Source organism: Staurois parvus, unplaced genomic scaffold (assembly GCF_062004578.1).
Source record: "Staurois parvus isolate SC_StPar_1 unplaced genomic scaffold, SC_StPar_1.0 ptg000475l, whole genome shotgun sequence".
In the NCBI taxonomy this organism is placed as follows: Eukaryota; Metazoa; Chordata; class Amphibia; order Anura; family Ranidae; genus Staurois; species Staurois parvus.
The window spans coordinates 6,077,727-6,103,268 of record NW_028318271.1 but is presented as its reverse complement, the minus strand read 5'-3'; the positions used below and the strand labels follow the sequence as shown (position 1 = coordinate 6,103,268).

General features: G+C 42.7%; 1 protein-coding gene across 1 annotated transcript in view; it reads right to left on the bottom strand.

The window, feature by feature from the left end:
* MTMR12 (myotubularin related protein 12) overlaps window positions 1-25,542 on the bottom strand; it is a 110,526-nt gene that overhangs the window by 26,719 nt on the left and 58,265 nt on the right. The window contains exons 6-10 of the mRNA XM_089689462.1: window positions 21,932-22,025; window positions 17,927-18,056; window positions 17,764-17,839; window positions 5,538-5,644; window positions 1,612-1,736 (exon numbers count right to left, since the gene is read on the bottom strand). Coding sequence (XP_089545588.1) covers window positions 1,612-1,736; window positions 5,538-5,644; window positions 17,764-17,839; window positions 17,927-18,056; window positions 21,932-22,025 — 532 coding nt within the window. The remainder of the gene's footprint in view (window positions 1-1,611; window positions 1,737-5,537; window positions 5,645-17,763; window positions 17,840-17,926; window positions 18,057-21,931; window positions 22,026-25,542) is intronic.

Here is a 25,542-nt window from a genome sequence, read left to right as displayed (position 1 = left end):
TTCCTGAGTGTTGAGTGGAGAAGGATTAGAACGCCGTAAGGTTTTTACAGCTTTTCAGGGCTCTGTTGGAGAGATGTCTCACTTACTGTCATAACCGTGGTTTTGACAGACCAGATGCAAGGGAAAATCTGCAACAGGGACACACAGGGAGTTTTTTTTTTTTTTTTTTAAAGAAGGATAGAGCCCCTATCAGCTGTGCTGTCACAGTCATGCTGGAAAAGAAAAGGGCCTTTTGTAAATTGTTGCAACTAGCTTGAAACAGCACAGTTGTCTAAAGTGTAGGATTTTTTTTTTTTTTTTTTTTAATTACAGCTATCTAGGTGGATGCAGCATTGATCTGATATTGTACTGCATCTGTTCCCTGCTGGCTCTAAGGGTGAGAACTGAGCGATCAGACACCACTGATCGCCCAGCTCCCTTCCTCTGTTCTGAGCAGACAGCCAGGACTGTCAGTGTCTGGCTCTCTGCTCTGCCTCTCCAATGCTCACTGGAGCACTGTGGAGAGGGTAGGGTGACTGGCTTAGGGTCTCAGCGGATCGCTGAGAGGCTGAGCCAGGTGCCGGTCCAGGGATTTGAGTGGATCCTGACTTTAAATTCGGGGACGTTCCCCAGCCTGGACTGGCCGAGTGATGTCTAAAGTCTGCTGTCAGCTGAAAATGGGCCACAAGAGTGCAGAATGAACTGCATTCCTGTGATCCACATGTGGAGTACAGCCAAATGAGCTTTGACTATACGTCTTTAAAGATGAATTCCAGTTGTGAAATATTTGTACATCGTTACATTGGTCCAGCTTGGACCGATGAGACTTTGTACATACTGTACCTGGTGGATGCCTGTGAAAGCCAGAAATCAGTGAAGTAGAAACTGGTACTTCATGATCTCCACTTGCTTCCAGGTCCCGTGCTGAGTAGCTGCCCTGCTACATTCTGAACACAGGAGGGTGGACGCCATTCACAGAATGCTTTGCATTTTCGGAATGAATGCATAGTCTTCTCTGATTGGAGGAGGTGAAGATCATTACATCACCACCCCGCATCACAACCTTGTCTAATAAGCCTCTCAGCACAGGACTGCGAAGCAAGTGGAGATCTCTGGAGTAGCGGCGTTTATGTAACCAATTTCCAGCTTCCAGGAACATCACCCAAGTATGGTATATACATAGTTACATTGGTCAAGCTTGACCAATGTAACTATGTATAGAACTATGTATATACCTGGACTTCCTCCTTAAAATGTCTTTATATTCTGTAGCATAAACAGTGACTTTCACTGGAAAACATCTGAACTCAATAGTATAGTGGGATGTTTACATACTTTTGGCCACATAGGTAGTTGCTATGGTCAGGTGTTCACAAACTGTTGGTCATATGGTGTAAGTTCTTATAAACATGATTGTTATAGACTAGTACCAATATAGAAAGTCAAATCTATCATACTGGTTGTGGCAGGTGAGCCAAGCCGGGAACTCAGGAGAAGATAGCTCATCGCTGTCCATAACCAATATAAAAACATCAGTTTTGGATGGACATGCACAGAAGAAAAAAAACGTAACTAATGTAGGCACCATGTATTAAAAATGACACATCACTGAATTACCGCTTTCATTCTTACCGATCAGGAAGAGCTGTTTAAAGCGCGTGTAGGCCGCCTGGACATCTGATAGCGAGGGAAGACTTATTGAGAGGTCCTCAATTCTCACTTCTTCATAGGGAGGTCTGTGAAGTGTCTGCTCTACACTGTTGAACACAGATTCAAGGAAGATCATTAGCAGAAAAAGCTAAATGGGGAGAAAAGAATCATTCCCAGGCTTCAGGATTCATTTCAAAAGTTAACTCTAAACTCTGACTTTCTAAACTCCACTTTCTAGTTTGGATATTAGAAGTAATAATTTGGAGAGAAGGTATCTGTGTTTTGCCTTTTCTAGGTTAGAAAAAAAAAAAAAAATTCTGTGAGGGTGTGTTTTTAAGCAGGGGTGGGAACACCTGCTCAAGGAGGAGGAACCAGAAGCACCAGAGGGGACTTGAAGAGAAGAGGATCTGGGCTGCCCCGTGCAAAACCACTGCACAGAGCAAGCAATATAGACTTGTTTTTTAAAAATAAAGCTTTAGTGTCACTTTAACCGCCTCCTGCCTACCATATAAGATAATGACGGGCGCAAGGCGGTTCTCTCGTTCTGGGAGGACGTCATTTGACTTCCTCCCATTCTAAGAGCACAGCGGATCACTGATCAACAGAAAGAGCCAAAGATTTTGGCTCGGTCATGTGGTCAGCTGTGTCCAATCACAGCTGATCACATGTAAATAGGGAAATGCCGGTTATTGCCATTTCTCTCCTCTCGAGCTGTCACGCTGACAACTCGTAAGGAGAGGAGAACCTGTAATCGTCATTCCTCGGAGGGGACATGTACACTGATCATCAGAGCACTGATGATCAGTGTGCCCTGATGATCAGTGTAGCCCCAGCAGTGCCACCTGTCAGTGTCCATGAATGCCAGCTATCAGAGCTAGTCAGTGCCCATCAGTGCCACATATCAGTGCCTACCAGTGCACATCAGTGCCTACCAGTGCACATCAGTGCCTACCAGTGCACATCAATACAACATATCAGTGCCCATCTGAGCTGCCAGTCAGTGCCACCTATCAGTGCTATCAGTGCCACCTATCAGTGCTGCCTTTCAGTACCAATCAGTGATGCCTGTCAATGCCCGTCAGTGCCACCTACCAGTGACTCATCAGTGCCACCTATCAATGCCCATCACTGCATCTTCATTAGCGCAGATCAGTGAAGGAGAAAAATCACTTAATTTACAAAATTAAAAAAAAAAAAAAAAAAATTTCCAGTTGTTTTTGGTTTGTTTAGCAAAAAATAAAAAACCCAGAGGTGATTACATACCACCAAAATAAAGCTCTGTCTCAAAGAAAATGCTAAAAACGTGTATGGCCTACGGACAACCCTTGTGAGCATGTGGCAAGCACTGCCGCATATGTATACTGGCCTGGCTGGGTCTGGGTTGGGTATTACTGAGTCAAAGACCTACAGCAAGCATGCAGCAATCTAGTAAGAACTCCCGCTCTCTATACTTTTCCGGATTTAGTATGTGAAAGCATTGAAGCCAAAAGTGTCAGCATGAGAATTGAGAAGTAGTATTTTCATAAGGAAGTGAACAGTTGCAGTTGACATATTTCTCCCAGGACAAGTTTCCCTCACACACACATTGCAGCTAAAAAACAAAAAAAAACAAAAAACAAACAAACCTGTTTTACAAGCATTTGACTTTTTTTCTGCCTCTAAGCACAGCTACGTTAGCCTATGTCAGGGGTCTCCAAACTGCGGCCCTCTGCCAGCCTTTATCCGACCCTTGGGGCACTATTCTTCCTACCGACACCAACGATGGGGCACTATTGCTCCCACCGATACCAACGATGGGGCACCATTCCTCCCACCGATACCAACGATGGGGCACCATTCCTCCCACCGATACCAACGATGGGGCACCATTCCTCCCACCGATACCAACGATGGGGCACCATTCCTCCCACCGATACCAACGATGGGGCACCATTCCTCCCACCGATACCAACGATGGGGCACCATTCCTCCCACCGATACCAACGATGGGGCACCATTCCTCCCACCGACACCAAACGATGGGGCACCATTCCTCCCACCGACACCAAACGATGGGGCACCATTCCTCCCACTGACACCAAACGATGGGGCACCATTCCTCCCACTGACACCAAACGATGGGGCACCATTCCTCCCACTGACACCAAACGATGGGGCACCATTCCTCCCACTGACACCAAACGATGGGGCACCATTCCTCCCACTGACACCAAACGATGGGGCACCATTCCTCCCACTGACACCAAACGATGGGGCACCATTCCTCCCACTGACACCAAACGATGGGGCACCATTCCTCCCACTGACACCAAACGATGGGGCACCATTCCTCCCACTGACACCAAACGATGGGGCACCATTCCTCCCACTGACACCAATGATGGGACACTATTCCTCCCACCGATACCATCGATGGGGCACTATTCCTCCCACCGATACCAACGATGGGGCACTATTCCTCCCTCTGATGCCAATGATGGGGCACCATTCCTCCCACTGATACCAACGATGGGGCACTACGCGTCCTCCTACTGACCACCAACCGAGGCCATATTTATTTTCACCGATGCTGGTACTAGGACTTATTTACCCCCACTGGCCATAACCCGGCCCTCAAAGTCTGAAGGACAGTAGACTGGCCCTTTGAAAAATTTGGAGACCCCTGGCCTATCTGTTCATGCACACATTGGCATTTACCGGCCTTTAGAGGAAGAAGCGTTTAGGGACAGAAATCTGATCGCGTTCAGGATAGGAGAGTTTGGGCACATAAAACACCGGACGCGCCTGAATGCTATGTGCATTTAGCACTTAAGTGTTCATTCATTTTAACATCCAGAATAAACTAATATTCTTGCCAACTGAATAAATGAACAGCCAAATGCTTGACATACAAACGCATTTAGATGTGTTTGAAAAATGTAGCTTTATGCATATTTTAATGCTGCTTTTCTCCTACCAGGAGAAAGGTGTTCAGAAGAGCTGGGAAAACTCCCAGTGTGCAAGAGGCCTTAATCTCACACTGATGAGCAGTTGAACCTTTTCAGCAGTCATAAAGCACAAAAGCAAGGCATTTTGGCAGATGAGACCATGCCCAGGGGTCAAAAAAATCTAAATGGTGAACAGATGCACTGGAAAACGTATTAAAGTTGAAGTTTAAACTACTTATATTATGCCTTCCCTGGCTCATCTCTACCCCTTAATCAACTTGCCCATTTATTTATTTAATAAAACCTATTCATTCCATACTGTATTTTAAGCCCTACTGCTGTCAACACAGGATCTCTGTGCTTCTCTATACAATACAGGCAGATCATAGGTAGTAGAAAGGGCTATACATAGCTTCCTCAAAACAGCAGACCACCAACGTCCACTTGTGATGCTTAGCCTCTGATTGAAAGAGCTGAAATCCAATGAATGAATGGAGCGGGATAGGAACAGTAAATCTAGGTTCACAGGGTCAGGGACTTTAAATGCAAAACACTGCATTTTTGGTTGTATAGACTTCAATGGCGATGCTGCAGAAAAGCATGTAGTGCATTTTTGATGCAATTTGCGTTTTATCCTGCCTAGCAACAAGTTGGAAAGAAAAAAACAAAAAAACAAAGCGAAACGCAGCAAAAACGCAAGATGCACTGTAAATGGATCACACGCAAAGTGCATAGGGAGGAAAGAGTTTGATAATGCTGGATGTCCTCCAGCCGGGAAATAAAGCAGGTTGCATCTGACTTGCTGCGGCTTTTAATGCTGTCTGAGAGAAGCCCACAATACGCAGTGAAATCAGAGTAATTTCTGTACAAGAGAGGAACCTGTACAACTGTACAAGACTGAAGGGAAGGCTGGAGTTCAGCTTTAAAAATAGTGATAACAAAATCAAGAAATAAACTGACGGCCCAGCACAGGATACATACCTGTTGAGGAAAGCTCTCTGTTCCTGGATGGCGCTGTCATCCACCTCTTTGGGGAGGGAACCCATCTTACAGAGAGCTGTGCCATGCTGACTAGACCAGCACCAAATCTAAAGCCAAAGGAGAAGGAGAAAGTCAGGTTACGTAAAATCCACTTTCATGAAAAATAAAACAAACATATAGACCTTCAGTATGTAAGAGACCATGCGCCCCCCCCCCCCTATGCTGCAAAGTCAACACAGGCACAGAATCTGAATGAGGGGTACTTGCAGAAAAACTGCCTGCTGCAGCGTATGAAAGGTGAACAACCTACATGATCCCCCACGGCACTTACCTCTGTGGATGATGAGTTGTCCATGCCAACACCGCCGATGCAGTGGTCCGGGGATTTCAAAGCTCTTTTTTTTCCCCCCCAGCTTGCCTTTGGGCTTCTAGGATTGATCAGAGTGATTCTCACTGACATGTGACAACTGTGACCAATCAGAATCACTCGGATCCATCCTGGAAGCCAAAGGCAAGATGGGGAAGAAGAGCAGGGCTTTCAAATCCCTGAACCACTGCACCAGCTATGTGGACACTGACAGCTCATCTCAAATGGAGGTAAGTGCAATGTGGACACGGGAATGGGTAGGGGTGTAAGGTGTTTGTTCAACTTTTCATTTTCTGTGAAAAGGGCAACTTAGACTTTAGCAATAGGGTTGTCAGCCTGATATCTTTGCTTAAATTGACAGATCCAGGGGTGTTGGCTGCAGAGCTTTCAGGGCCGCCAGCAACCACTGCCTACATCATCTGTGTGTTTCACTCTCATGTAAACGACTCTTACAAGATTTTAATTCACACTGTGGTGTAGCAGGTGGTGACAGGGTCTCTTTCAGCAAGTCATTTTGAAATTCAATGCGATTAATGTTATTTTGTTTAAAGAGGTTGTAAAGTTTAGGAAAATATGAGATCCATGGTTGCCCTCTATAGAGTCCACATATATGTTTCACTAATGGGCCCTCCCACTAGATAGCATACAATGTATTCCCATTAGGTCCAGAGAAACTGGTGTTTTCAATTAAGCAATTTGCGGTCTATGTTACCGGGACCTTGGCAGTTCCTTAGATGAGAATCTGTCTTGGTATCTGTATTAATATACTGCCTGGAGTATGATCAGACATATAGTGATCATCATTTATGGCACAAGACAAAGGTTTATTTTGTACTCTCCCTCTATACACACACACACACACATATACATAAAAAATATACACATACACAGCGTGCAGAATAAGTACTGAACACCATTTTTCTAGGTAAACATATTTCTAAAAGGTGCTATTGACATGGTCACCACATATCGGTAACATTTTATTACACATAACTTAATTCCTGAATTTGTTTTGGTTTCTTTGTATGTATGGATTGTATGTATGGATTGCATGGGCTGTTATCCAAAATTTCATGTCAATAGCACCTTTAGAAACATATTTACTGAGAAAATGGTGACGTGTTCAATACTTATTTTACCCGCTGTATGCATATCACAAAGCAGAAAGTTTTGAAGAAAGACATTTTTCACTGCATATTTTGGGAGTTTTATGTATTGTGTATTTGTTTATATTAACATAATGTGTTAATATAAACAAATACATTTACCTCCCATTTCTCTGCAAGTATTTTTGTAAAGAAATATTTATTTCAGGTACTTGTATAGCACCGTCAATTTACACAGCAATAGATCTCTCTCTCATATATATATATATATATATATATATATATATATATATATATATATTTTTATATTACACTCACATCAGTCTCTAACCCTCAAGGGGTGTACAATCTAAGGTCCCTAATGCACATTCATACATACACATACTAGGGACAATTTAGACAGGATCCAAGTAACCTACCAGCATGTCTTTGGAGTGTGGGAGGAAACCAGAGTACCCAGAGAAAACCCATGCAGGCACAGGGAGAACATGCAAACTCCATGCAGGTGGTGCCGTGGTTGGGATTCGAACCAACGACCCTAGTACTCAAATATGTATTATTAAGCACTGAGTGTACAAGAGAGTTGGAATTTATTGCACTTCATCCATGTATATCATTGGTCTTAACGGATAAGCTCACGTTTTAGACAAAAATAATAAATGCACATTTTTTTGCAGGTAAAAAAAATGTGTATTTATTATTTTTGTCTGCAGGAGCCTGGAAAGCATTGCACCAATGATCAGTAGATCGATGATGCCATGTAGGTCTCCTGCAGACCTGTCAGAATATCCGCTTGCCATATGGTATGTACAGCCAAGCAGATATACTGACAGGAAGCTTCAATGAACTACCACGGTGCTCCACAGCGCCGTGGTAATTCATTGAAAACTACAAGCCCACAGAGCCAGGGTTGTCGGGCTAAGGTCCCTAGCTCACATTCATACATACACATATTAGGGCCACTTTAGACAGGATCCAATTAACCTACCAGCATGTCTTTGGAGGTTGGGAGGAAACCGGAGCACCCGGAGGAAACCCACGCAAGCACAGGGAGAACATGCAAACTCCATGCAGGAGGCGCCATGGTCTGGAATCGAACCCATGACCCATTTACTGCAAGGCAGACGTGCTAATCAATAGAAAACTGTAGAGAACTGCCAACAGTTGGCTGCATATTGTACATAAGAGTGCCAACAGAAATTCAGTGGAGCAGGGCGCAGAGGTTTATATACTAAAGACAAATAGACTGTGCACTTTGCAAGTGTTGTTGCTCCAGAGCTTAGTGAATGTAGCAAAGCTCTGCTGACTTCCATCCTCCAATCATACGTAAGCAAAAGTGCTGTTTTTCATGCATGTGCTTCAGTATTCTTTGTAAAGTGAAGCTTCACTTCATTGACTAAGCTCTTGAGCAACTGTACTTGCAAAGTCCATAGTCTATTTGCTTTTAGTAAATCAACCCCTAAATGTCTGTCCCTGAGGCGAACTGCATAGAGTGCTGGTATCGCGGTGTTGGATGTCTACAAGAAAGAAAGGTGGAATTTAAATGCCCAGCTGACACACAAATGCATTCACAGCCCAGGAGGTTGTGTGTTGAGAGAACACTCACAATCTAGTTCATAACGCTTGCAACACAAAATGTGAAAATGGAGAGACATTCGTACATTGGTCACAGACAAAAAAAAAAAAAAAAAAAAACACAGGAAATTGCAGGTACTCAAAAATGTTCCAACACAAAAGCTAGCTATGAACTGTGAATGTTTTATGAACATTATGGTGCAACATTTGGAAATAGAGCGCAACTGTGTTCATATATTACCACCACTATGTTCTAAGTTAGCCATTGTCTTATAGAAGAGTTTACTAGTGAGTAATTGTACATAAAAGTGGCAATCACCCCAATCTATAACTGGCCTCTGCAGTACATGGAAGGGCAATGCACATCACAAACAAAGATTTCCCAGCACACTTACCAGCCAGCCTGTAAACAAAAACAAATTGATCCTGCCTAACAATTCACATTAAAAACAACAGAACAAGTTCACACAATATATATGGGGGAGGAGCATGAGCATGGTGCCATTGAGGTGCGTGTAACAGGAGCTCATGGGACACGCTGATCCGGAGATGGAAAAATACATGAGTTAAAAGGGGATCCTTCACCCTACCCCTCGTCTGGTCTGGACCCTCTGAGGTGAGAGCAAGTCAGTGGGGAGCCCTGAGCTGGTCCTGGTAGGAGGAGAAGACCACGATCGGTGGAGCGGAGGTGGGTGTCAGAGAGAGCCGGAATAGTGGACCCCGGGAGAGGTCAGGTGACCTGCCGCAGAGGACAGCTGGGAGTCCTGGGAGACACCGACTGAGGAGAGGAGCCTTCTTGGAGCAGACTGGTGCCGAAAGGTCCCACAGAGGGTGACTATATTGGACCACCCGAGAAAGAGCCCGAGAGCGAAGCGGTGCCCACACACACTGAACGCAAGTTGGTGGCGGAGCAGAAAGATTGGGAAGTCTGAGCAGAGGAAATGTGTGAGAGCCCGCAGGAAGTGGTGAGCCCTAAACAGCATATATAAGCGGATTACCACAGGGAGGCGGAGGAATAAATGTCTTGGGTGGTCAGTAGTAAATCATTTCTGAAAAGTAAAAGTGAATGAGGGTTCAACTAGTGGGACCAGAAGAGATAAATAGAAGGAAAAGCAAAAGAAAGTTGAGAGAGAGGATATGCAAGGGATACACAATTGAGAGCCTAAAATTACTATTATACCTGAGATAAGAAGAATAGAGTACCTGCAGTGGAATATAGATGTAGATTTATTTCGCAGATACTATACGCGGTGCGGACACTTAATAAAAAGACCCTAAAAAAGATCCTAAAAAAGAAAGAAATATAACATCAACATGAAGAGCAGATCTGTAAAAGGGGGTGGGTCGAAAACACCTCAAATAAGTTTAAGTACAATAAAGAAATATATGCCCCCACAAGAGAAGAGCTCAGAGGGTCAAACCCCCGAGAAACGACAGGGAGAAAGAGGAAGATGGGAGACAGTATTGGAGATCAAAGGATCACTGGGAATGACCAATTTGAGTCAAGAAAATGAAGTCTCAAATGTGCAAAATGAACTGGACTTCGGAAAATCAGAAGAACAGGGAATAAGTTCAAAAATGCCTACAAAAAAGGAAATAGCGGAAATATTCGTGAAACTAGAGCACTCTATAAAGAATGATATGGCGGTACTAGATAAGGATCTGGGACAGGTACTATCAAGAGTGGAAGCTACGGAGGAGAGATTGGAGAAACATTCTCAAATAATAATCAAATTGGAAGGGCAAATGGAAGAATTACAAAAAGAGCAAAGGAAATTAATTTAGAAGTTGAAGGATCAAGAGAATAGAGAGAAGGAACACCTGAGGGTTTGGGGATTGCCAGAAGTATCTCAAGGAGAAGACTTAATGGATATAATGAAGAGAGTGTTTAATCCAATACTTGATAGATCTGTAACTGATCAACTGAAAATCAACAGAGTGCATAGAATTGGTCGCCCCCAAGGAGTGACAAGGGAATTCCATTACTATGAAGACAAAGCAAATATATGGAAGAAAATAAGAGGGATCTCAGTAATAAAATATGGAGAAACAAGTCTACAAATATAACTCCTGAAACATTGGCTAGATAGCTCTGAGGAAGAAGGCATGACCTTCGAAACGCATCAGCTATACTGAGTGTCTACCCCCATGATGGGATTCACGCTGGCCTCTTGTCTCTGAAGTCCCTTGGAGGACTTGCATGCCTGTTTTTATTCGCTGTTTGTGAGTACCATTCTTTTACTAATACATTTTTGTTACTGAAGTAATGCGCAAGGTTGGTGGGCTTCTTGTTTTTTTCACTTCGCAATATATTACAATTATACCAAACGAGGGGAAAGATCGATCCCAATGTGCCAGTTATAGACCTATATCATTATTGAATACTGATACGAAACTATATGCAAAAGTCTTAGCAACCAGGATGAAAGATCTAATGCCGGAGTGGATCCACTTAGATCAAGTGGGATTTATCCCAGGAAGGGAAGGGATAATGATTTAAGATCATTGCTACTTCTGCAAAAAAGCAAGAGAAGACTCCTGTATCGATTTATGCTGAAAAAGCTTTTGAAAGGGTAGACTGGGGTTTTATGATGGACACAATGGAGGTATTGGGAATAGGACCAAAAATGAGCCAATGGATAAAAAAAAAAAAAAAAAAAAAGTTATACAGCCATCCCTCAGCAGCTGTGAAAGTAAATGATTCATTGTCACAGTTTTTTAAAATGCATAATGGAACAACAAGGCAGGGATGCCTGCTTTCCCCTTTGCCATTTGTTCTGCTCTAGAGCCATTATTGGCGACTGTACGGAAAAGTGTAGATATAAAAGGAATTCAGATAGGAGATGTGGAATATAAAGTCACGACATATGCTGACAACATGTTGTTCTACATGAAAAAATTAAAACATTATGGAGAATTATCGAACTTAAAAATTAATCTTTCAAAGTCAGATTCTAAATATTAAATGTTCCGCTGATAAAGAGGGCCTTACAGAAAGACTTTCCTTTCACATGGAGGCAAAAAGAAATAAATTATCTAGGAATAAAATTAATTCTGTCCCTTAAGAATTTATACCAGGTAAACTACATGCCATTAATGAATGAGATAAAAGATGACTTGAGGAGACTATCAATAGGACCACTTTCCTGGACGAAAAAATTTGGTAAAGATGGTGATAGTGCCAAAAATTCTATATAAAATTTCAAATGCTCCCAATCCATTTGCCAGGGACATATTTTGGGATTATAAAAAAAAAAAATGATACTTAGATATATTACATAGTTAGTCTGGCTGAAAAAAAAGTCAAAAGTTTATCCAGTTCAACCATATTGAAAAAAAAAAAAAAAAAAAAAAAAAAGTTATAATCCTACCCTCACAGTTGATCCAGAGGAAGGCAAAATATCCAGCAAAGCATGATCCAATTTGCTCCTGCAGGGGGAAAAATTCCTTCCTGATCCCCCGAGAGGCAATCGGATATTCCCTGGATCAACTTTACCTATAAATGTAAGTATCCAGTTATAGTCTGTATCTAGGAAATAATCCAGGCCTTTTTTAAAGCAATCCACTGAGCTGGCCAGAACCAACTCATGAGGGAGTTTATTACACATTTTCACAGCTCTTACTTTAAAGAAACCTTTCCGTGTTTGGAGATTACATTTCATTTCCTCCAGACGTAGAGTGCCCCCTTGTCCTCTGTGATGACCTCAGGGTGAATAACTCTACACCGAGTTCACTATATGAACCACTGATGTATTTATACATGGAGATCATATCCCCCCTTATGTATTATACATGGTGATCATATCCCCCCTTATGTATTATACATGGTGATCATATCCCCCCTTATGTATTATACATGGTGATCATATCCCCCCTTATGTATTATACATGGTGATCATATCCCCCCCCCTTATGTATTATACATGGGGATCATATCCCCCCTTATGTATTATACATGGTGATCATATCCCCCCTTATGTATTATACATGGTGATCATATCCCCCCCCCTTATGTATTATACATGGGGATCATATCCCCCCCCCTTATGTATTATACATGGGGATCATATCCCCCCTTATGTATTATACATGGAGATCATATCCCCCTCATGTATTTATACATGGAGATCATATCCCCCCCCCCCTTATGTATTATACATGGGGATCATATCCCCCCCCCTTATGTATTATACATGGCTATCATATCCCCCCCCCTTATGTATTATACATGGAGATCATATCCCCCCTTATGTATTATACATGGAGATCATATCCCCCCTTATGTATTATACATGGTGATCATATCCCCCCCTTATGTATTATACATGGTGATCATATCCCCCTTATGTATTATACATGGAGATCATATCCCCCCTTATGTATTATACATGGAGATCATATCCCCCCTTATGTATTATACATGGAGATCATATCCCCCTCATGTATTACACATGGAGATCATATCCCCCCTTATGTATTATACATGGAGATCATATCCCCCCTTATGTATTATACATGGAGATCATATCTCCCCTTATTATACATGGAGATCATATCCCCCCTTATGTATTATACATGGAGATCATATCCCCCCTTATGTATTATACATGGAGATCATATCCCCCCTTATGTATTATACATGGAGATCATATCCCCCTTATGTATTATACATGGAGATCATATCCCCCCTTAATCTCCTCTTCTCAAGAGAGAATAAATTCAATTCCTCTAATCTTTCCTCATAGCGGAGCTCCTCCATGCCTCTTATCAGTTTGGTTGCTCTTCTCTGTACTTTCTCCAGTTCCCCAATGTTCTTTTTGTGAATTGGCGTCCAAAATTGAACTGCACATATATATGGGTAAATAAAAAGCCAAAAGTAAAATATGAAGTTCTGCGTAACGATAAAAGTAAATGGGGGCCTAAATGTGTCAGATGTTAAGAGATATCACTCTGTATTAATATCACGTATAGTTGACTAGAAATACAATACACAAGGGAAAAGTTGGGTTGAAATGGAAAAGACACTAAGTGAGACTCAGATAGATAGGATTGTTTGGGTACCACAACAGTTTCCTATGTTTGTTGAACACACAAGCACGTTAACGTGGAATATATTTAGAGTATGGGACGCATTGCAAAAATGGGATGGGAATATAATTCACCGTTGATACCACTGGCAGTAAAAAACTATTTTCCACCAGGGAAAGATAACATTTTTGGAAAGTGGATTAAAAGACAGTAATGCACAGTTAAAAGATATCATGAAAAAAGGGGAAACATGTTCTTTTCAAGATTTAAAAAATAAAAAGGATTTGTTTTTCACATTAGATGAGTGGCGATACTTTCAACTAAGACATTTTGTTACAGCGCTTCCAAAGCCATTAAGATCAGTGGAAGACCTGAATCCATTTAAACAAATGCTTAGTTCAGATATGATAAAAAAACATGGTACCTCCCGTATTTACCGTATTTTTCACTCCATAAGACGCACTTTTTTCCCCCCAAAAAGGGGGGGGAAATGTCAGTGCGTCTTATGGAGCGAATATAAAGCGGCCGGTCCGGTATTTTTGCGGCCACCATGTCAGAATACCGGGCCGGCCGCTCAGCTGTTGTCTCCTGCAGGGGCTTACCTGTTCCTCGCCCTAGTGCTGCACAGTGTTCCCGGGCCGGCTTCTGTGACAGCCGGGTGCCCACTGCGCATGTGCTGCGCTTTGTGAATGATCCGGTGTCTTCTGGGACACATGAAAGGTCCCAGAAGGCGCCGGGCCATTCACAAAGTGCAGCGCTTCTCGCACATGCGCAGTGGGCACCCGGCTGTCACAGAAGCCGGCCCGGGAAGAAGAGGGAAGGACAACTCCGTGGAAGTGGGAGCGGGTACCTGTCAAAGTCAGGTACCCGCTCCCCCTCCCTCCCCAAAGGTCAGCAGTCTCTGGTCATTCCCTGCACTGTCTGCAGTCTCTGGTCATCTCCTGTACTGTCTGCAGTCTCTGGTCATTCCCTGCACTGTGTCCGCAGTCTCTGGTCATCCCCTGCACTGTGTCCGCAGTCTCTGGTCATCCCCTGCACTGTGTCCGCAGTCTCTGGTCATCCCCTGCACTGTGTCCGCAGTCTCTGGTCATCCCCTGCACTGTGTCCGCAGTCTCTGGTCATCCCCTGCACTGTGTCCGCAGTCTCTGGTCATCCCCTGCACTGTGTCCGCAGTCTCTGGTCATCCCCTGCACTGTGTCCGCAGTCTCTGGTCATCCCCTGCACTGTGTCCGCAGTCTCTGGTCATCCCCTGTACTGTGTCCGCAGTCTCTGGTCATCTCCTGTACTGTGTCCGTAGTCTCTGGTCATCCCCAGTACTGTGTCTGCAGTCCATTGGTTCAGAATTTTTTTTTTCTTGTTTTTCACCTCTAAAACCTAGGTGCGTCTTATGGTCAGGTGCGTCTTATGGAGCGAAAAATACGGTATATGATCCTTACTGCAATATCAGGACCCGCATCTCCACCGTGTTTGGAGAAGTGGGAAAAAGAGCTGGGAACACAACTGAACGAACAGCAAAAAAAAAAAAAATTTAAATTAGCACATGGTGCCGTAGAAATGATTACAATAGAAATGAACTATAAATGTTTGGTGAGATGGTAGGTCACTCCCAATGTGGCACATACGCAACAAGTAGAGATATCACAATTATATTGGAGAGGGTGTGGGATAAAAGGGAACAATGGCACATACAGTCATGGCCGAAATTGTTGGCACCCTTGATATTTTTCCTGAAAATCAAGTATTTCACACAAAAAAGGTATTGCATTAACACATGTTTTGCTATACACATGTTTATTCCCTTTGTATGTATTGGAACAAATATAAAACAGAGGCAGAAAAGCAAATATGACATAATGTCACACAAAACCCCAAAAATGGGCTGGACAAAAGTATTGGCACCCTTAACTTAATATTTGGTTGCACACCCTTTGGAAAACATAACTGAAATCAGTCGCTTCCTATAACCATCAATAAGCTTCTGACACCTCTCACCCGGAATTTTGGACCACTCTTCCTTTGCAAACAGCTCCAGGTCTCTCTTATTGGAAGGACACCTTTTCCCAACAGCAATTTTAAGATCTCTCCACAGGTGTTCAATGGGATTTAGATCTGGGCTCATTGCTGGCCACTTCAGAACTCTCCAGCGCTTCTTTGCCATCCATTTCTGAGTGCTTTTTGACGTATGTTTGGGGTCATTGTCCTGCTGGAAGACCCAGGATCTTGGACGCAAACCCAGCTTTCTGACACTGGGCCCTACAGTGCGACCCAAAATCCTTTGGTAATCCTCAGATTTCATGATGCCTTGCACACAGTCAAGGCACCCAGTGCCAGAGGCAGCAAAACAACCCCAAAACATCATTGAACCTCCACCATATTTTACCGTAGGTACTGTGTTTTGTTCTTTGTAGGCCTCATTCCGTTTTCGGTAAACAGTAGAATGATGTGCTTTACCGAAAAGCTCTATCTTGGTCTCATCTGTCCACAAGACGTTTTCCCAGAAGGCTTTTGGCTTACTCAAGTACATTTTGGCAAACTGTAGTCTTGCTTTTTTATGTCTCTGTGTCAGCAGTGGGGTCCTCCTGGGTCTCCTGCCATAGCGTTTCATTTCATTTAAATGTCGACGGATAGTTCGCGCTGACACTGATGCTCCCTGAGCCTGCAGGACAGCTTGAATGTCTTTGGAACATGTTTGGGGCTGCTTATCCACCATCCGGACTATTCTGCGTTGCAATCTTTCATCAATTTTCCTCATCCGTCCACGACCAGGGAGATTAGCTACAGTGCCATGGGTTGCAAACTTCTTGATAATGTTGCGCACTGTGGACAAAGGCAAATCTAGTTCTCTGGAGATGGACTTGTAACCTTGAGATTGTTGATATTTTGCCACAATTTTGGTTCTCAGGTCCTCAGACAGTTCTCGTCTCCTCTTTCTGTTGTCCATGCTTAGTGTGGCACAGACAGACACACAATGCAAAGGTTAAGTGAACGTCTCTCCTTTTTATCTGCTTTCAGGTGTGATTTCTATATTGCCCACACCTGTTACTTGCCCCAGGTGAGTTTACAGGAGCATCACATGCTTGTAACATTCTTATTTATCCGCAGTTGTGAAAGGGTGCCAATACTTTTGTCCAGCCCATTTTTGGAGGTTTGTGTGACATTATGTCGAATTTGCTTTCTTTCCTCCCTTTTTTTGTTTTGTCCCAATACACACAAAGGGAATAAACATGTGTATAGCAAAACATGTGTTAATGCAATACGTTTCGTGAGAAATACATGATTTCCTGGAGAAATATCAAGGGTGCCAACAATTTCGGCCATGACTGTATATGGTGGGATTGCCCCAGAATACATGAGTTCTGGCAGGAAATAATTGAGATAATATATGAGATCTCGGGAACGAGTATTTTGAAAGACCCTTGGGTATGTTTATTCCATTGTACCGAGTTAACAGTGAAATAATATAGGAATTCGATGGCATTTCATCTAATAAATGCAGTAAAAAGATTGATCCCTAGATTTTGGCAGAAACAGGAGATACCAAAAATAAAAGACTGGTTGTATAGGGTTGAGCATATAAATAGGATGGAGGAACTATACCATTAGGAGAGGAAAAACTGGAAAAATGTAAAACAATATGGGAAAGGTGGAGGGAGTTTAAAATCTCCAAAAGATATACAAAACTGGTAGGAGTCTAAATGAAGAGAAGAGGGATGGAGTAAAAGGAAGGCAAGGGTATAGAGGAGGAAAGAAGGGGGAGATGGACGATAAAGGAAGTAATGAAGGAGCAAGAAGAAAAAGGGGAAAGGTGACTAGGAGAGGAGTCAGGGAGGTACATTTCTGGGGGAGGGGGGAAGGGAATGGGGGGTGGGGAATTTGGAAAAAATATGCTTTGGAAAAGGTATTTGTATTGTATTGATTTAGACGGTTTGTGATTTTGCAATTCAAAACTAATAAAAAAAAACAAAAAAAAAAAAAAAACCACAAAACAAAACCACTGTTTTTATTGGAATTGTTAGACAGGGCCAATTTGGGTTTTTTTGCAAACTGGCTGGTAAATCTTTGTTTACTAGTGGCCACTTACTTGCCCAACTGAATCTGGAAGAAAAAAAAAAAAAAAAAAAGACTTGGCCATCTATAAATAAATACTTACAGGTATTCCCCTTCCTTGAAATTTAGAAACACTCTCCTCCTGCAGAGATATGGGCACCACAAAGTAAGGGGGTAACCTGCAGGAACAGAAGGTAGAAGTGTCACATCAGCACGGCATGCGGTACGTACAGTGGAGCTCAGTTCCTACATGACAGATCTCGTACCTCTTCGACACGCTGTATGCCTCATTGACAGACAGCGCCTTGTAACCCAGGTTTCCTTTAGTGCGGTCCAGTTCTAGCCTCCAGTCCTTCAGTGTGTCAAACATCATGGTGTCATCCTTTGTGGTTGCCGCTAATACAAAACAGAAAAATGTTCATAAAGAAAATACTACAACTGCTACTTCAGAAGTAATACTCCCACTAACAGCAACGGCTAACGGCTCCATGTGTGAATCGATACACAGCACAACGGGTGCCCCCATAGCAAGCTGCTTGCTGTGGGGGCACCCGACAGGAGGGGCCAGGAGCGCCAGCAGGTGACCCGAGAAGGAGGATCTGGGCTGCTCTGTGTAAAACCATTACACACAGCAGGTAAGCATAGACATGTTTGTTATTTTACAAAAAACAAACCTTTAGAATCACTTTAATGCTAGTAGTACTCATAATCCTGATACATCATGAATACAACAATGATACTGATGCTAATAATCCTTTACACTCAACACGATCAGTGCATTATTAAAGATGACAAAGCATTACTGCATATAATAAGAGCCGGATCACTGCTTTTTGTATCATGCCTTTTGACACCAGCAACTTGAACTTTCACACCAGCCCTTTGAAAATGTCATCCAATAAAAGCTGTGCCTCCTAATTTCAAAGCCATGGGATTTCACTGCTAGGATAGCCAGGCATCTACCACTATGATAATATAGTATTGTGATTAACTAGGAGTGCAGAGAGAGAGCACACAGGACCCAAAGTTTATTGTATAGGGTCTGGCAAATAAAAAGGCAGAAGGGATGAATATAAAAACGTATGGGTCAAATTCTTACAATTCACAGAACAGGAATCCAGAGGCGTCACCAATTCCACCAAGGCTTACATTTGTATCAGTGTAGCACCACAAGTCCCAGTGATCCCAGGGTCCAGATAACAGCACACAAACAATATATTCACACTATGGCTTTTTGAATCGCGGGCAGAATAGATTTCAAAACGCTCTGCTAAAATGACAAATCGCAGAACTGTGTGTTCAGGTGCCATTAATTTTAATCCTTTTGCTGCCGGGTCCGTACGCTGTATGGATCTGATAGCAGGGTTTTTTTTTTTCCTACACACAATCCAATGGCTGCAGGGATATGTCCGCTCTAATCCCCTTCTTGCTGTGACCCAGAGAGTGACGTATAGGACATCACTTCTGGGTCGCCGCTGTTACGTTCACTATTCTAGCCAGGGAGAGATGTATTGCAATGTGATCTTCATTGAAATAGATCCAGTGGAGCCCAGAAGCAGCATGCAGGGTCTTTTGGACCCTGCATGTGTCAAAGAGAACCTGTCACCTAAAAATCATCACATAGGGGACTTTTTGTGAAAAATAAAAAAAAAATATTTTACATTAAAAGCACATAACCTTCCCCTCCCCCCCAAAAAAGAAATGTGAGGCCCTTCCCACATATATGCATGTATGAACCAAAATGCATGCGTTGGGGGCGTCTGTGTGTGAAAACGTCGATTGCGATAAACATGTTACATATCGCCGCGCACGCGGGAGAGCAACAATTTTAGCACACGACCTCCTCCGTAATGCTAAAGTGATGACCTGTAGAGGCTGTTGAAGCATAACCTATATTAGGTACTGAAGTTTGTCACCATTTCACAGGTGCAGGCAAATTTAAGGTTTGACATGTTGGGTACTTACTTAGCACAACCTCGTCTTTTATATTTTACCAAATACTTGGGTAATTTATTGCATTTTTTTGCCCTAAAATTTACTTTATAGTGTATTTTGTACTGAAATTTATTGCATTTTTTTGCCCTAAAATTTACTTTATAGTGAATTTTGTACTGAAATTTTTCATTTCGTAGACCTGCAATATCCTGTGACATAAAACATTAGAACTACCACTATGTTATTCTCTAGGTTGTCTACTTTCAGAAAAAATATAATGTTTGTTTTGTGTAATCTCCAGGCCCAAAATGATTTTTTATACGTGTTCAAAAAAATGCACACACAGTTCTGGCAGAGAAAGGGCTAATGGCACCTGAAAACCCAGTGTGGTTCTGCTTTGATAAATTGCACTGCAATCGCGGCAAACTGCATCGCGCAAAGTGCGTCACCGAAAAGAGGTTTCTGAACTTCTTTTGGACGAGATGCTTCACGTGATGCTGTTTGTCATGAATGCAGTGCAATTTATAGTGCGACAGAACCGCACCGTGTTTTCAGGGGCCATTAAAATGATTGCACCAAAACACGCAGTCCTGCGATTTGTCTTTTCAGCAGAGCGTTTTGAAATCGTGGGCAGAATCGCCATAGTGCGAATGGGCCTTAAAGCGGAGCTCCAGCCTCCACTGAAAAAAATAAATCAAAAACTGTAGCTGCTGAGTTTTAAAAAACAGCCACTCACCTGTATGAGTGTGGGCTGTGAAGCTACAAGCTGTCACAGCTGGGTGCCCACTGCGCATGCGCAAACCACACTGTGCATTGTGAATGGTCCCGTAGTCTTCTGTCCCAGAAAACTGCAGGGAGGAAAGAGAACTTCCACTTCCTACTGCCTAGGCGAAATCGGAAACCCGCTCCCCCCACTACCCAATGCTGCCAATTTTTAATGGGAAGTGGGGTACCAGTCCTTTAAGCGGAACTTCCCCTTTTGCGTGGAGCTCAGCTTTAAGTCCCTGCAACATTAAAGATCATTTTTTCATTGCCTCTTAGTAAAACCCTGTATTCTTCATGCTGATCACTGCCGCAAACAGAAGAGGTAGCTTGTTCTGCATGGGAGCCATTCAGAGAAAACCTTGCATTTTCTTAATGAATGCATGTTCTCCGACTGGACAAGGTGGAGAGATGGGGCGGTGACATCACAGATTTTCTGAATGGCACTCATGCCAACTGAGGGACCTCCTGTGTTCACTAAGCAGCAGGGCAGCTGCTTGGCATGGTACCCAGAAGCAAGCAGCAATCACTGCACTAGTGGTGCCTACTACAGTGATTTCCACAGGAATTGGCCAGGTATGAGACCATATAGTACATACTTACATTAACACTGGAGCAATGTAACTATGCAAAAATATTCATACCTAAAAAAAAAAAAAAAAAAAAAAACAGAAAAAAAACTCAGTTTAAAAAGTATAGCCAAAGCTTTTTTTGGCTTTAGTTCTCCTATGGATCATAGGAGTGCAGTTTGTTCCGCACTCCAGTGACCCATTTTCAGCCGACAGCAGGCTGAAGCGCGCCGATGGCTGGCGTCACAGAGCCCATTCCTGCCCTCACCACAGCCCAGCACTCCAGTGAGTGATGCAGGAGCAGAGAGCTGGTGACTGAAAGTCCCGGCTCTCTGCTCAGAGTGGAGGGGAGAACTGAGCAATCACGGCGTTTGATTGCTCAGTTCTCTGTCCAGAGCCGGTGGAGGGACAGATGCAGCATTGGATCAATTCTGTATCCACCATAGCAAATATAATGTTTGTTTTTCTTCTAAAGCCCATAGTTCTTTTAATCTAAGCAGTATTACATTTAGCTGTCACACTGCCTGTATTTTTCTCTTTTTCCAGAAGCATAAGAATGCTCAGCATATGACCCACTAGGGGGGGGATCTTGGAATGCCTGGTCCCATGCAGCACTGTGGTTGCATCTGCTGGCTGCTGCTTCACCAAGGTTCACAGAAATTAAGTGGCAGCTGAAAAGTGGAACCACAGCATAAAGCAGGTGGACAAGACATAGGACAGATTACAGCCATGGGTCAAATATAATTGGCATTGTTCCTTGGATCTTGACATCCTAAAGAGCAGAAGGCGAGATAGGTATAGGCCCTCTTCTTTTACATGAATACCCCCTTCCACACAGTGTGCTTTAAATTTGAAATAAAACTCTGGATTTGTGATGAAAGGGACAATATGCAAGTAGATAATGCGGTTCTATACATATCCTATGCATAGATTCAGCAACTCACAACAGAGAGCATACATTTGAGGGGTTGTATCTTCCGGAACACCCCAAGAAGGGGCACTTACCTATGTAACACGGGGCAGCTTGAGTGTACGAAAATAAGAAAAGGCGTTTCAGAAGCTTTGGACTTAGTGTGTGATGAATGATTCCACTGACGATCTAAGAAAGAAACCCATAAGAAGTACATTACATGCTAGAATATTTGTACATATGCCAAGACATCACATACGTCTGGACATAAAACAACAATCCATAAATCAAAGACCAACTTCCACCAAAACAAAATTTCTCACTGAGCAGTGCAGAGCTTGAGGTCATTCTGTCTGTCCAGGATCACGGCTGGGTGATTTTTTTCCCCCTAGATCTGTCACAGCTGTACCCTTCAACTGATCTATTGTCCCAAACCAAAAGGTTACAGGTTGCTTGCGCGTCTAGCAGTGGCGTTTTAGCAGAAGAAACGCTAAATGCATTTAAATGCGTGTTAACACTAGGCATGTTTCGAGCTTGAGAATTAATTTCAATGGCTAGAATAATTATTTCAGCCAATGAAATGTATGAAACACCCAAGCACTTTATGCACCTAAACATGTTATACACATTAACAAGCATCAAGCGTTTTTTCTTCCAAAACGCCACTGCCAGGAGGAAAGGCATCTAGGAGTGATGGCCAAAGTGTCCGATGTGCATGAGTCCTTAATCTGTAAGGAATACTTCCATATCCCTCACCCCCACAAAGTTTCTTGTTGGTTCTGGGTCTAGGTTGGCTGAACCCTTAACTGATGTCACCGTGTACAATGCAGAACCCTAATTCCAGGACATAAGTGGATCTGTGAAGAGTGCCAGCTCTTGGAGAATGAACCTCCCTAGCGGTATGATTATTTCAGATTTTTGGTGCTGAAAGCAGTACCATTATTTTGCATGGAAATATGTAGTTTTTTTATTGTAGGCTGTAATATTTAGGAATAACTCACTGAAATCTGTCCGAACAAGAGTCTAAACATCCCGGGTAGGATAAAATTTGAAATACAAAATCATAAATTATAATTTAATAAATAATCATAAAAATAATATAATAATAATACATTTAATTCAATAATATAATCAAACCAAAAACACTGAAATTTGAAATATAGCGCCAAGTTCGCACATCACTGAGCAAAGTCGCAAAATTGTTTTCAGTGTCTGATGACAAATTTCCCCCAGGAATCATTATCACTCAATTCTGCAAGTGGTTCTGATTTACTATCGCTGTTCTCTAGCGGATCTAAACCCGCTTTTGACCTAAAGGGACGCTTTTGGACGCCATGGACTTTTCTAAGTTTCCAGGCAGAAAGAACAGTCAAAATGCAGACAGGGGACAGGACAAAGCACTCGGGACAAAATGTATGTGAAATGGTTTGATACAGTAATGTTTTACTATGTAAAATTCGTTTTGAAAAAAATTACATTTTTTTTAAATTTTCAAATTCCCCACCGCCGGCGGCGCCCGTACATCCCGACGTCACAGGGACTGGAACACAGAAGCCGGATGCCGGCATCAGCCGGAGGAGATGGCTGGGGACGCTGCAGGGGACACATCGCGGGAGCGAAGGACAAGGTAAGCTCTGCAGGGACTCCCTATGCAGCGCCGCATGGTAAGCCCGAGTGTAGCTCGGGGTTACCGCTTTTGGTACAGAAACGTTACCCCGAGCTACACTCGGGAATACCGTTAGGGAGGTTAAGGAATAAGACACTTTTACACGGGGAGGGCACACACAACTTATTTTAAATGCTCTTTAGAGTTCAGTACGCCCAACATTGCCATTGCACACCGCGGACAAAGCCAAGCGCATGAACTGAAACATGAACAGTAGGTCCTATATCTTGGACCCAATAAGTGAGCTGAAAACACAGTGTAATTAACCACTTAGAAAAACCCCAATCCCTACTGCGGGATTTAAATCAAACGCCAATTGTATCTTCTGTGAATTCTAAATGCGGGATATGAGTGCAAAATAAAAATATTAATAAAGTGCTAATAAGTGTATCCCGAATGTGAGATATAAACAATTAAGTGACCTAGTGCTCAAACAATGTAAAACACAAGAATGGAACACAATGAATCAATATGCGCAAAATAATCAATATACACCCTGTTCCAAATTATGCAAATTCTATTTAAGTGTCACAAAGATTAAATCTTTTGTTTTTCAGTGTAACTCATGGATGGCATTGTGTGTCAGGGCTCTTTTTATCACTGAAAACAATCTCTGACACCTGTGATAAGAATGGCAGGTGAGCCCAATTTAAGGAAAAACTACTAAAGGAGGGTGTTCCACATTATTAAGCAGAGCACTATTTTCAAGCAATATGGGGAAGAAAAAGGATCTCTCTGCTGCCGAAAAGAGTGAAATAGTTCAATGCCTTGGACGAGGTATGAAAACATTAGATATTTCACGAAAACCTAAGCGTGATCATCGCACTATTAAGAGATTTGTGGCTGATTCAGAGCACAGATGGGTTCGTGCAGATAAAGGCACATTGAGGAAGATTTCTGCCAGATCCATGCATTGGATCAAGAGAGCAGCTGCTAAAATACCATTACATAGCAGCAAACAGATATTTGAAGCTGCTGGTGCCTCTGGAGTCCCACAGACATCAAGGTGTAGAGTCCTCCAGAATCTTGCAACTGTGCATAAACCTTCTATTCGGCCACCAATAACCAATGCTCACAAGCAGAAATGGCTGCATTGGGCAGAAAAATACATGAAGACTAATTTTCAAACAGTCCTGTTCACTGATGAGTGCCGTGCAACCCTGGATGGTCCAGATGAATGGAGTAGTGGATGGTTGGTGGACGGCCACACTGTTCCAACAAGGCTGCGATGTCAGCAAGGCGGTGGTGGAGTGATGTTTTGGGCCGGAATCATGGGAACAGAGCTAGTCGGCCCCTTTAGGGTCCCCGAAGGTGTAAAGATGACCTCTGCAAAGTATGTGGAGTTTACGACTGACCACTTTCTTCCCTGGTACAGATGGAAGAACTATGCTTTCCGTAATACAATCATCTTCATGCATGACAATGCACCATTTCATGCTGCAAAGAATACCTCTGCATCAATGGCTGCTATGGGGATAAAAAGAGAGAAAGTCATGGTGTGGCCTCCATCCTCCCCTGACCTCAATCCTATTGACCTTTGGAGCATCCTCAAGCAAAAGATCTATGAGGGTGGGAGGAAGTTTACATCCAAACAGCAGCTCTGGGAGGCTATTCTGACATCTTGCAAACAAATTCAAGCAGAAACTGTCCAAAAACTCACACGTTCAATGGATGCAAGACTTGTGAAGCTGTTATCAAATAAGGGGTCCTATGTTAAAATGTAACGTGACCTGTTCAAATGTTTAAAAAGTTAAAATGTTGTTAAAAGTTTGATTCAAATAGCATTTGATTTCAGTGAACATGCTGCAAACACAACAAATGACAATTTTCAGTTCTTTACAACCTGTAAAGTGTTTTGAAACTTACTGTGCGTAATAATTTGGAACAGTGCATTGGAAGTTTTTTATGTTTAAAAAAAATCCTGTTATCATTAGGAGGTTTGTTCAATAAAATTTGAATTGTACTCTTAATAGCTGATAACATGAGAATTATGCTGACTGTTCTTTACATAAATTATTTAGGTAAATGAGAAAAATATCA